The following is a 12,350-nucleotide window of genomic DNA, read 5'->3' on the forward strand; positions in this document are numbered from 1 at the left end:
TTTCTTTTTCTCGCTTTAACCAATAAGTTTCATGTGTTTAAAGATATTCATTGGGTAATAAAATGGGATCTACAGACAGATGGGGTGATTCACAGTTTTATTTCTGCATTTTTATTTAGTCCACCTTTCAATTATATGTACTCGACCACAGCCCCTTGGGAAATTCAGGGCCAAAACTTGGCAAAGTACTAATAAAAGAACAAAACATAGAGCAAGAATCAGAAGTGAGGCATCCTTATTCCAAGAGATGATGTTGTACACAGGTGGCTGTTCTCGCCTGGAAAAAGTGAGCCGCAAAGACGAAATTGCATAGACAACCCCTTTATTTTTTTAGGCCCTGTTTGTTTTGGAGACTGCGATTTCAAAGCTGATTATTGGACTCAAAAATATTCAGTTATGGACTCACAATCGGTTCTCAAAATCCAAAACAAATAGGACCTTAGTATTAGCTGCATATATTTTCCTTACTTTTCATTACCAAAACATAGACAACAGATAAATTTATAGCGATAAAACATGTTGACGGAAAATTCCCAAATGAACTCCCAAAATCATCTCTATAATTACAAAACTGATAGTAACAAAGTTGATCCTGCAAGTCTAGCAGGAACAGACATAACTGCCGCTGGACGTCTCTTACAGTCGTTGACAGTAGACAAAGGCGCCTGAAAATATTGAGTGGCAATTTAGGCTGCTTTGTCTATCCAGATTGAGTAAACTAAAATGAGAAAATCTGAAAAAGAAGAGAAAATTTTGGCTAGTGTTTCCATACATGGAAAGCTTTGACAGACTGGAAAAAAAAAAAAAAAAAACTATTTGTCGGCAGGATTCGAAAAACATGTTCCGGGTTCTTTCTTCGTAAAGAAATCTCAAAGGGGTCCTATCCTGCCAAAGAGGTTTTTGAATTTTCTGGGTGACAGTCGAAACAATAACGAGAAATCGAGCTGTCACTAGCCCTCCAGCAATCAAAATCAATCAACCAGTGGTGACGGGAGCTGAATTATAAGAGAACAGATAAAATAACGCCACATAAGTCTTTGATTTGCTGACCTGGAGGGACTGGTATTGCGCTCTCCTATCGAGCAGTTTGAGCAGCCGGTGGTGCTGACTCTACAACATTCTTTGCCAACATGTAAGTACGCATGGACAGTTGCTTTGTGTTTTCTATGATCTGTTCATAACTGAAGAAAAGATACGAAGAATAGAGAAAAGAAAACTACATAAACATTCTCAAAAAAAAAAAAAAACATATGAAGCAACCCATAGGGTCGCATAGGAAAACAGAACCTGGAAAACAAAATCATGGCACAGGGCAAACTTACACGTTGAGATGATTGGGTTCCATAACAAGAGTTCCAGATTTGGAGTCGACCTTAGCATCAAGCTTTGCATTTCGAACAAGGTTCACTATCCATCCCTCGGCTTCCTCATACTTCAAATTCAACTTTTCGGCGAGCACACTGTTACAAACAACAGAAATATTAGTACATTTTGAGCAACCAAATTAAGACACGTATTATTGAATAATGTGTTTACCTCTTTTATTGTTAATCTTCCTTTATTATAAACTCTTCTTTTAGTTCTTCTTTAACTAATATTTGCCGCTATATCCCCTCCCATAAACCTTAAACCCTAAACTCTCATTCCAAGACTATATTAATTGTATCATATTGGTTTCCCTTTATCGTTGTATATTGGGGACGGAAGACAACAAGATTAAATTGATGCATATTTGTTTTAGATTATAGTTGATTAATTCTAAGATTTATTAGTTTGTTAAATGAATACCATATTTAAATTGCAACAAATTATGATAGTAATCGGCAATTTTATATGTATGTATGTGTCACAATTTCTAGATTTTTAGATGTTGACATGTCAAACAACTCGTATCCATGTCGAAACTCAACACACGAATCCATATCTAAAAATCATGATTACATATACTTTGTATTTTAGCAGTGTCCCCATTTCTAAATTTTGGGAGTTTGCCGTATCCGACACTTTGTGTCCATGTCGACACGCAACACTCGTGTCCGTGTCTACAAATCATAGATTATTGCATGTCAGGTCATACCTACAAGTAATGAATTAGAAAAGGAAGCAAAATCAGAATTAGTGTTCATCACACCAATAGCTTCACAATCCAATTTTCAAGAAAGGTTTAGTCAGATGTATGCCATCATTAATTTACTCCTACACAGTTGCTTTCAAAAGTATGTGTAAGAGAACTTTCAGAAATTCAAATAGTAAAATAACGTAGTATAACATTCCGACAACAGTATCGACAAAAAATTAGCTCAAGAGACAAAGTGGGGAATAAGGCAAACAAAAAGAACATTTAACACATGTTAAGATAGCCAGGAAAGATCTAACCTTCATGTGTTGCATTGGCACAAAGAAAGCTATTCATTTACATACCAAGAAAATGGGAACAAAGAATTACTAAATAATCTTGAATGTAGTCGAACCTCACATTCTTTCAGTGTTGATAATAATTCTTTTAACTTATATAATATTGCGTGAGGGAGACACGAAATCCCTAACCAAATATCTTGGTATGAAGAAGAAAAAATGTAGGCAAGAATTTAATTTTCAAAAAAAAAAAAAAAAAAACTTTCTACCGCCAAAAAACTTTTTGTATATATATATATACAAAAACTTAACTAGAGAGTGGATTGTGAAGCCCAAAATGACACCAAAATATCTATAGATCTGATGGTAATGGCCGCATTGCCTTGTTTTTGTCATGGCACTCCCCTCTTTATTTTACCCTTATGATTGGCTGTTGATAGCTCTTTAGTTATTGTAACCAAGGTTTTAAATTTCGACCGAAATCCGAAATTTCGGGTTTCATTCGAGACCAAAATCGAAATTGTTGTTTTTCCCGAAATTTTAAGGGATAACTCCAAAAAATCTGTTTTTTATTTATTTTTTAATATTATCCCGAAGTTTCAGCAGAAATTTTGTATGGGATAAAATATTACCCTAATTGATTTCGATAGATTCCAAAATTTCGAAATTTCGGTTTCGGTAAGAACCGAAACGCATTCCGAAACCGAAATTTAAAACCTTGATTGTAACAGCCAAAAACAGCCAATTACAAATACGTAAAACAAAGAGGAATGCCTAAATAAAGGAGTGTAGATATCATTTCCTCATATGCATACATATATGTATATATATTCAAACAGAATAATATATTAACAGATATGGAAAATATATGCAACAAAAAGTAAAGTGTGACACTACTTAAACCACTAAATACCCATGGGCTCCATTGTATATATGTAACAAAAAGTAAAGTGTAACACTACTTGAACCACTAAATTCCCATGGGCTCCATTGTTAGTTGGAAAATAAGTACCCACCCAATATCAATGCACTGATGTATACGACAGTAAGTCTCAAAGATGAAGAGACGGGCATTCTCAAGGAACTCATCCCTCAATGGAACTGTACTAAAGTTAGGATCTTCAACTTGTTTACCAAGAAAGGGATCATTCAATATTACCTGCACAAGAGGTTTCAAGTTCAATATTTAATGTACCAATTTAAATTCAGCACTAAAAACATCTTACAATATCCAACCATAAAAAACACCATATGCTGGGAAAGTGCTATAAACAACACTGAAAGATAACCTTGCTTGCTTCTGAAGACAAAGTCAAAAAAAATAAAAATCTAAGTGTGAATATGAAGCATGTACATATATATCCTTGGCATTAAACAACATCCATATCAACAAAAAATACAAGTGAATATGAAGCATGTAAATATACATTTCCAGGGCATTAAACAACATCTATATCTCTGGAATGTTCTAATAACTCTACAATACATGCGGAAAAAAAACATAAATCATTCAAAGTACACGAGGTTGTGAATAAATAACAAGCAGGAATGAATTCATTTTGCAAAAAGAAAGTACTCAAAAGAAACATCACACCATTTCTTTCAGGATGTCAAACATAAAGAAAACATAAAGAAAACACATGATGCAACACTAATTGCAGAATATTGATCACCGAAAAATTTTAAATATGAGTATTTTTTATCTACTAGAATTAGCAGATTTTATGATCAGGCAACTTACATCCTCGCACTCCCGAAGCTTCTTTTGTGCACCATCAAAGTCATAGTTGACATATAAGCATTCAAGAAACTCTGTGATGGGATCTCTATACGAGTGCTGCTCCTGCTGGATGACTTTGATCAACTCTTTGAGCATATTTCTTCTCCTTTTGTTGACTATCACAGCAGTAGCGACATAACGAAGAAGATGGTGTGCGTTTGTTTGAATAGCATTCAAATATCTGAAAATCATAGATGCCTCATCAAATACCAAAGATATATGCTCCAACATAATCCTCATGGCCAGATATTTATAAGCTAAATAGTGACTAAACTGAGTCAACAAGTAATCTCCTCTATATCGAGTAACAAGCAAGTGATAACGCTAACAACTACATACCCAAGAAATGAATCCAACTATAGGGTCCTCAAAATAATATATTGATTAAAATAATGAACTTCAGAATATTTCAAAATTTGAAAGCTCTAAAAGGTGAACTATGAAAATGAGAGTAGGTATAAATTCAGACATGAATGTAAGAAAATTATTGACGAGACTGTAGATTTAGGTGTGACTTCTGTCATGTTTATAGGGAAGCTGGCCCGTTAATTGACAAAGGGGCAGGAAAGGGTAGTCTTGTAGTAAGGATCATTTAACTATTTGCAGTGGTGCCGTATTATCAGTTGTACCTTTTACCTATTTTTCATCATAACCATCTCAGTCATTCAACTAACCTTCATATTCTCTTAATAAAGATGGTTATCAATAGAGAAACACTCCCTTGTTTCAATAATGGCACCCTTTTTATTTCATTTTAATAATCTGTTAATTTCAGTTACAGTTCCCAAAAGGCAAACATAACCAATCAAAAAAATACTGAAACAATATGCACTCTCCCTTGTTTCAATAATGACACTCTTTTTTTATTTCACTTCTCTAATAAGCTGTTTATTTCAGTTACAATTCCCAAAAGACAAACATAGCCAAAACAACAGAGTGTGGATGTCATTTCCCTATATATATTTATATTAAGAAAAAAGATAGAGAGCCACATGATTGCAAGCAAGAGATCATACTACTAACATCTTCCATAGGGGGCTCTAGTCCCTAGGGGCGGGAAGAATGTTGATGGGCTAGACATCCTTTGAAACAGGACAGGGCCCAAAAGAAACAATTGTGGGTTGTTTTTCGAAGTTAGAACAGAGAAAGGAATTGCGGATTTACATGATTTCCCTTTCATTTTAGAAGTCAAAAGGAATTTGCAGATTCCTGAAAGAGTATTTTTCCAAAAGAGAAGCTACAAAGTCAGTTTTTAGCCTTCAAGTATAGAAGGTTTGAATTTCTTCAGTGGCCTTCCTTCAAGAATTTTTTGGAGATTATTTATTGAAGTAGTTGTGGAACGGTTCTTCTATCGGCATAAGTTAGCTGTGGCCTTCAAAGTTTCACTTTCTTACGTTGGTTCTATTGCCTAACAAGTTTCGTCAAGGATGTTTATACTTTATAAGATAACTTTTAGAGCCTTGCCTCTCCATGTTGAGGAGGCTTTATTGCCTCCGTTGTGTCTTTGAACCAAAGCGTACTTGTAGAGGTGGCAAAATTTTAGACAGAATTCTGACAGCCAATGTACTTGGTCAGAAAAAAAAATAGGTTCTGAAGGATACGTAACTAAGTTTGACCTAGAGAGAGCATATGACCGTATTTTTTGAAGAATGCATAAGACCAGAGGACACTATATACGGTCATAAGATCTACCAATATCAAGCTTAATTACAAAATTGTAGCCTACTGATTTTCATCTGTAGTATGTAGGGACACAATGATTATAGCTAAAGCCTCAGAATGCAAGAAGAAGACTTTAATATTTGTATTGCGTCTATGGAATAGCCTACAAGTAAAAAGAGCAAGAGGATAAAAATGAAGGACACTCTCATTGCTAAGATCGGTCAAATATTCGAATACTATAGAGCGTGAAATATCTTGGTTTGCCTCTAAATGGGATTACGCACTGTGAAGATTGGTAAAATATTTCATAGTTGAGCTGTTTATGGTGTGGTCTTTTACTGCCAATAGTATTGGTATCTAATTTTTTTTCGTTCTGAATAAAAGTGCACTTTTTTGGAGGAAAAATGGCATATTTTTTTATTAATCCATCATTCCATTCACTTGGCAAGTTTTTCTAAAACTTCTTGAGATGTGACGTAAATTAATATAAAATTATGAACAAGATATAAAAACTCTACGTAGAAACCCTGTGAATGTATCAATCACAAACAATTGAGTGCATCCTGAAAAAATAAATAAATTTCATCTGCTACTCATTCCATTCAGTTTTGAGAAAAATTAAAGACTCAAAAAAATTGTTAGCTTCCTATCTAACAATTACTAACAAGTACAATCATTCTTTTTCTTTAAAAATAAGTAAACTGTACAAAATCATGGCTTAATTGTATCATACATTTGACAATTGCTATAAAGGAGGTTGCATGGTTTTAAATTTCAGTTTCGGTATAGGTTTCGGACCCCACCGAAATCGAAATTTCGACCAAAATCCGGCAAAACAATAAAAACATTATTTTATTTTATTTTATTTTTAAATTAAAAACATTATTTTATTCGATACGAATTTCGGTAAAATATTTAATTAATTAAAAAAATACAGGTTTTTGGGTGAAATTTCGGAATTTCAGATGAAATAAAATACCATTTCAGGTTTGTGACATTTCTGTGTCGGCCCCGAAATTTAAAACAATGGGAGGGTGATACCGATGATTAAATGGCCTAAATCTTGTGACAGCAAGGCTAAAATTGGTGAACCGTTATTTTATTGAGGAAAAATAAGGAAAAGCATGTGTTATGCTACAATAGGGCAAACAAAGATCAGATCAAAAAACAGCCAACAATCTAAGAACACCCACCATTATTAGATATCAGTTTCAGGATTCAAGGGACAGCCTTGGAGTTGAGTCTGGCTCTCAATGAAGAGAATCAAAAGACTTGTACAAAACAACGCATATGTTTGAAATTTCCTCAGTTGGTTAAGAAAATGGACAAGAATAATTCTCACCCTCGATAGCCAAAATTCAGGAAACTTTTGCTTCAAATACTCGCCATGATAAAGTAATATTATAGATGTGATCAAAAGGTCCTTGAATTGTCACATGTTTAAGTGGGACTACAAACATGGTTAACTTTGATTCCCACCAGGTTTGTCTGACTAGTTAGTATAGACAAAGGATGTGTAACTAGGATTGTTTGAAGGCGTGCTAACATGTAGCCTAAAGCTGAACTCCAATAGTAGCATCAGCAACAAACAGTACCACAGCAAGCAATTTCCACGGTCAATTTATGACATGGTTAACAGAAGGTACACAGAAACCTGTGTGTGAAATGGCCTTGAATTGACGAATGTTTAGTGAGGGTGGCAACCCTGGTTAAACAAGACTGGGACAAGGTTTGTCTGACTTGTGAATATAACCAAGGGAAGTGCAAACAGGAATACAGGATTCCATGAATGAGTCCGAACAAGTAGCCTTAAGCTGAACTTAAATTGTAGCATCACCAAAAACAAGGACGGAAAGCTAAGAGATGCTTTCCAGGATAGAATAATAAGGTAGTTCTGCAACATGTCAGACGTCCAGGGAATGATGATTCTAGTTTAGCAAAGGCCAAGAGCATTGAGAAAGGGACTTCAAGGATTGGGTTCACGCCATTAGAAGATTGATCTCAAAAGTTTTACGCCATTCCTGCTGGACAGAGATCCTTTTGAATTGAATCATGTAATCATACACTTACCAATCTGTGTATATCTCCAGGTGGTTGAGGCTTGAGGGTTATTGACAGTTGAAATGTGTTTTCAGGTTGATAGGGGCGGCGTAGTTATGTCAGGGTTTGAAATATTTGATTTCCTCCCTCCTTGAGTGGTCGGATATTTTTTTCCTTTCTGTTCTTTGTTTTGTTTTATTTTCTCCCTTGTATTGCTTGGTCTGACCACCTTGGTCTTTCCTTTTTCTATTAATAATATTTGCAACGATTCAAAAAAAAAAGTAATCTTATCCTGTTAGACATGAACAAATCGAACAACCTTAACCCTTTTGGAGAAGCAGGATTGCATACAGTTCCGACTTCCCGTAGAACAAAAATGAGAACAGGTAGATAAGTTCAGAAGGTAAACCTGTCTTGAAAGAATAGATCTATGATGCCGTTTCGACCATTTTCATGGTTGAAAAAGATAAAGAGGCTCCAATGCATCAGCCATATTCTATTTTGCAATTGATTTAGTGGTGAGGCAAAATTCTACAAGATAAATCCAAAGTTAGTCAACAGAACAATAGAAGGCACCAAAGATAAATAACGAAAATGCATGTGTATCCAACAGACCTTTGAATCAATTATCTCCTTCAATCGATTAAGCTCTTCAAGGGCAACATCCCAGTTCTGCATCAATATTTCAGCAGCAAGCTTCCCCCATAATGCACTCAAGCTTCTGTCACTGTTAGTGCATAAAGCTCGGTACTGATACAAATAGTCAGCTGCTCCAGAGTAGTTTCCACATTCAAACTGAAATTTGGCATACTGATATAAAGCCTCTATCTGTTCTGCACCAATCTGCTTGTAAAATACAATCATTTCGTAAGTCACAGATAAATAAAATACTGACATTTAGGGAAACAAGTACAACACTGAGTATTGAAACTATCACTTAGCTTCACAAAAAATCCAGAAAACCATGGTTAAAAAGGAAATACATATGCACATGAATGATGGTTAAGCAAACAAATCAGAATAGTAAAAAGAGGGTACACAAAGGGCAATATTACGCCTTTTTCAATAGTGAAAACTCATAGAACCCACACTGAAATGATGAGAGTAGCTCATGTTTTGTGAGTACCAAACCAGCCCTAAATCATGACTTAAGCAAACCAGCAGTTATTTATATCCCTAGAAAGAAACTCATGTTTCATCTATCTATCACCATTAGAGATGTTCATCAACAATAATCACAAAGGGTGGCACTTTGACATCTAATTGTTCTCATTAATGATAAGAGTCAATCTGGTAAGGAAAGAGCCAAAATGTGAAGTTATGTCCAAAACCAAATCCCTGACAGTTAACTTTCAACCTTGCATGTCCTACCATTCAGGTCAGAAACTTCCGCTCTAATAACAACAAATACAAGGGACTTTTACCCAATCCCTAATTTGAAGTGTATATTCTTTAAGTCGTAAAAATCATGAAATGACAAGTTACCAATAAATATCTTGTCTCCCTTCCATTTCCCAGTGAGTCTCATTGATTATTTGGACAGGTTTTGAAAAAAGTTGGGGAGTGGTAAGGAAGACTGTAGGAGGTATCATCTCGTCAGTTAATGTGGTTGTAAGTCCAAAAAGACAGTGGCATTGGCACAATTAGGCAAGTAGCTTTGGCATTTCAGGGAAAATCAAGATGAACTTTGAAGTATGGTTGCCAAGTAGTGTTGGATGAGGTGGTTGGGTGAACGAGGAAAGCATAATTACGGTGGACCGTCTGATTAGTTGTAGAAGGTTCGTTGTTAACTATTTATATCGTGTGTTGTTACAGTCATTGTTTTGAAAGTCTTACAATTTATGATTCAAATCAAATCTTACAAAATTTGATTTAACTTTATGATTGAAGCTTAATTTGTATGAATCTTGTGATTTTCAATTGAATCTTATAAATCAGCTCCATAGGATCATCCCAACCCTATGATTTGTGGAGGTAAAAATATATCACAAACCCTAAGCACTGAATTCACCGACTATAAAGATGAAACAAGCAAGCGACATAAAATCAAGTGACCTGAAATCGATCTTTTAACATCTGGAGATTGTATTGCTTGTCAGGCCTGAGCTCCTGAACCAAACTAGGGTTTTGAAGAAACCCTACCAAAGGCGCCGCAGACTCTTCGAGAGATTTCAATCTTGCAACGACTTCTACTCTCCGATCCACCATATCTACCAAAAGGAAACGAATTCAATTCAAGAAACTTATATAAGAAACCCTAAGAGCAAAAACAGAGGAATGATTTTCATTTTTTTTAATTTTTGGAACCTTGAGGAACATCTTCTGTGTGGTAGAGACTCTTGTGGATGTCCATAGCGTAATCAACCATGTTGGTTTTGCTGAGGAGCTCTATTTTGGCTTTGAGGATTTGGTCGTCAGGGTAGAACTGACGTTCTTGAAGGAATTCGAGTAAAGGGAAAACGAGGTGGCGATCGAGATGAGGGGCGATTCGACTCGTGAGATCGTAACTCGCCATGTTTCTCTCAGATAAGGAAGCGAAGGAGGAAAGAAACCTAATAATAACGGAAAACAGTTCCAAAACGGGGTTTCGTTTGTGAGAGATTCAGATGTGCGCGCGCGCGTGTGTGTGTGAGAGAGAGAGAGAGAGAGTTTTTATGGGCCGTGGAATGTTAGGTGCTTAGATTGGCCCACTTAGGTAAATTATTTTATATTTGGGAAAAATCCACTTAGACCCCCTGTGGTTTCTGACACATTCAACTTGACCCCAAAAGGTTAAAAAGTTACAAGTAGACCCTCTGTGGTTTCATTGGGTTTTTTTAACTGGACGGAGCTGACGGCATGGGGGAAATACTAAAATGTCCTCGTCTTCCCCAATTGAAAATTAGGGTTTTCATACTTGAAAACTAACTTTTTAACTTTTGGGGTCAAGTTGAATGTGTCAGAAACCACAAGGGGTCTAAGTGTAATTTTCCTTTTATATTTTGTGGATTTATCTCTCTAGTTGTTGTTATGGATAAGAGTCTTAGATATTAGGTTTATCTAGATTAGCTTGGGTAGGAGTTTTAGGGGAAGTGGTAAGTGGGTATTCTATATATAAATAATTTGTAAGCACTCTTTTGAGAATTAATGAAGAAATTACCTAAGAAATTGTGTCTTTGAGCACAAGGAGGACTGATCCTTCCCATGAAGTGGACCAAGAGGCCGATCTTCCCTCTAAGAAGATCAATAATGTTACGAGCCTGATCGGATTCGTAACAAAGTGGTATCAAAGTTGTAATTTTTGAAAAGGACTCTCCGGACAACTTCATGGGATGATCCAAACCGTTCATTTGTTGGGATACAACCTAAATAGGTTGTGGTAGGGGTGGACATGGTTCCGGTTCAAATCGAGGAACTGAACCGAAACAACACATTTGGTTCGGTTCCAAATCTACATGGTTCGGTTCCGGTTCTGATATCCTAGAACCGATGGAAATTCGGTTCGGTTCTGGGTTTGGGATCCTGGAATTGAGAACCGAATCGAGAACCGACCCTCACCTTAAAACCCAATGCCTTGTTTGATAAAATCACCCCACCCCCTTTTAATTCACGCCTCTTTAACGTGTTGCTTTGCCTTTTTAATTTTAATTCACCCATTTTAACGATTTGCTTAGCCCTTTAAGTCTTAAAAAGTTAAAACGACTAAAATCACAATCATAAAAAAACAAAATATTGGTTTAGAGGTAGGGTAAACCCGGAATATTGGTTTGATAGAACTGTTTGTAGTTCATATATAAATGTTATATAATTGTTTATATAACTGTTTATATAACCCTTGCTCTTATATAACTTTTTTGTAGTTCATCATGGAGAAGAAAATTTGGTTTGATAGAACTGTTTGTAGTTCATATGTAACTGTTATATAATTGTCCACATAGCTGTTTATATAACCCTTGCTCTTATATAACTGTTTGTAGTTCATCATGGAACAGAAAACCACATATTTAGGCAAAATATCTACATTTGGTGGAGGTTGGGTAAACCCACAACCCAACCGAACCGAACCGATAAATTTCGGTTCTGTTCCAAACATATATGGTTCGGTTCTGATTCCAATTTTCGGGAACCGATTATACATGATTCGGTTCCGGGTATACCCCAAAACCGAACCGAACTATGTCCACCCCTAGGTTGTGGCCCAAAAATCATTTTCATTGGATGATCATAACCCTCCGATCTTAAAGAGACTGCAAGTTATGGAAACCTCTATGGATCGGAGGGTTAGGATCATCCTATGGAAATGATTTTTGGGGCAAAATCTATTTAGGTTGTGCCCCAATAAATGAACGGATTGGATCATAGTGGGTATACTGCCAAACACCATATAAAATCTGGGAGAGGGAGAGGGAGAGGGAGAGAGTCGTTGAGGTTTTTTTCCAAAGTGGTCTTAATGTCCAGCTACATATAAGATTAACTTGGAATAATCTTATTTGTTTATAAGGACCAAATTCCGGTGGTATCCAAAGTGACCATC

General features: G+C 35.8%; 1 protein-coding gene across 2 annotated transcripts; it reads right to left on the reverse strand.

Moving 5' to 3' along the window:
- Positions 1-434: 434 nt before the first annotated feature.
- LOC143882112 (eukaryotic translation initiation factor 3 subunit E-like) lies at positions 435-10,465 on the reverse strand. Of its 2 annotated transcripts, none has more exons than XM_077385535.1 (9): positions 10,145-10,465; positions 9,893-10,047; positions 8,453-8,680; positions 8,247-8,368; positions 4,097-4,316; positions 3,372-3,514; positions 1,323-1,460; positions 1,051-1,181; positions 435-665 (listed from the first exon to the last, which is right to left on the reverse strand). In XM_077385535.1, the coding sequence occupies exons 1-8, from the start codon at positions 10,350-10,352 to the stop codon at positions 1,076-1,078; spliced, it is 1,320 nt and encodes a 439-aa protein (XP_077241650.1). In that variant the 5' UTR covers positions 10,353-10,465; the 3' UTR covers positions 435-665; positions 1,051-1,075. The 2 variants fall into 2 exon arrangements, with proteins under 2 accessions (XP_077241650.1, XP_077241651.1); XM_077385536.1 differs by having other exon boundaries at positions 435-733.
- Between the last annotated feature and the right edge of the window lie 1,885 nt (positions 10,466-12,350).

The sequence above is a fragment of the Tasmannia lanceolata genome, unplaced genomic scaffold (genome assembly GCF_043159265.1).
Source record: "Tasmannia lanceolata isolate RefF3 unplaced genomic scaffold, GAP_Taslan_0.1 ptg000007l, whole genome shotgun sequence".
NCBI classification, from domain to species: Eukaryota; Viridiplantae; Streptophyta; class Magnoliopsida; order Canellales; family Winteraceae; genus Tasmannia; species Tasmannia lanceolata.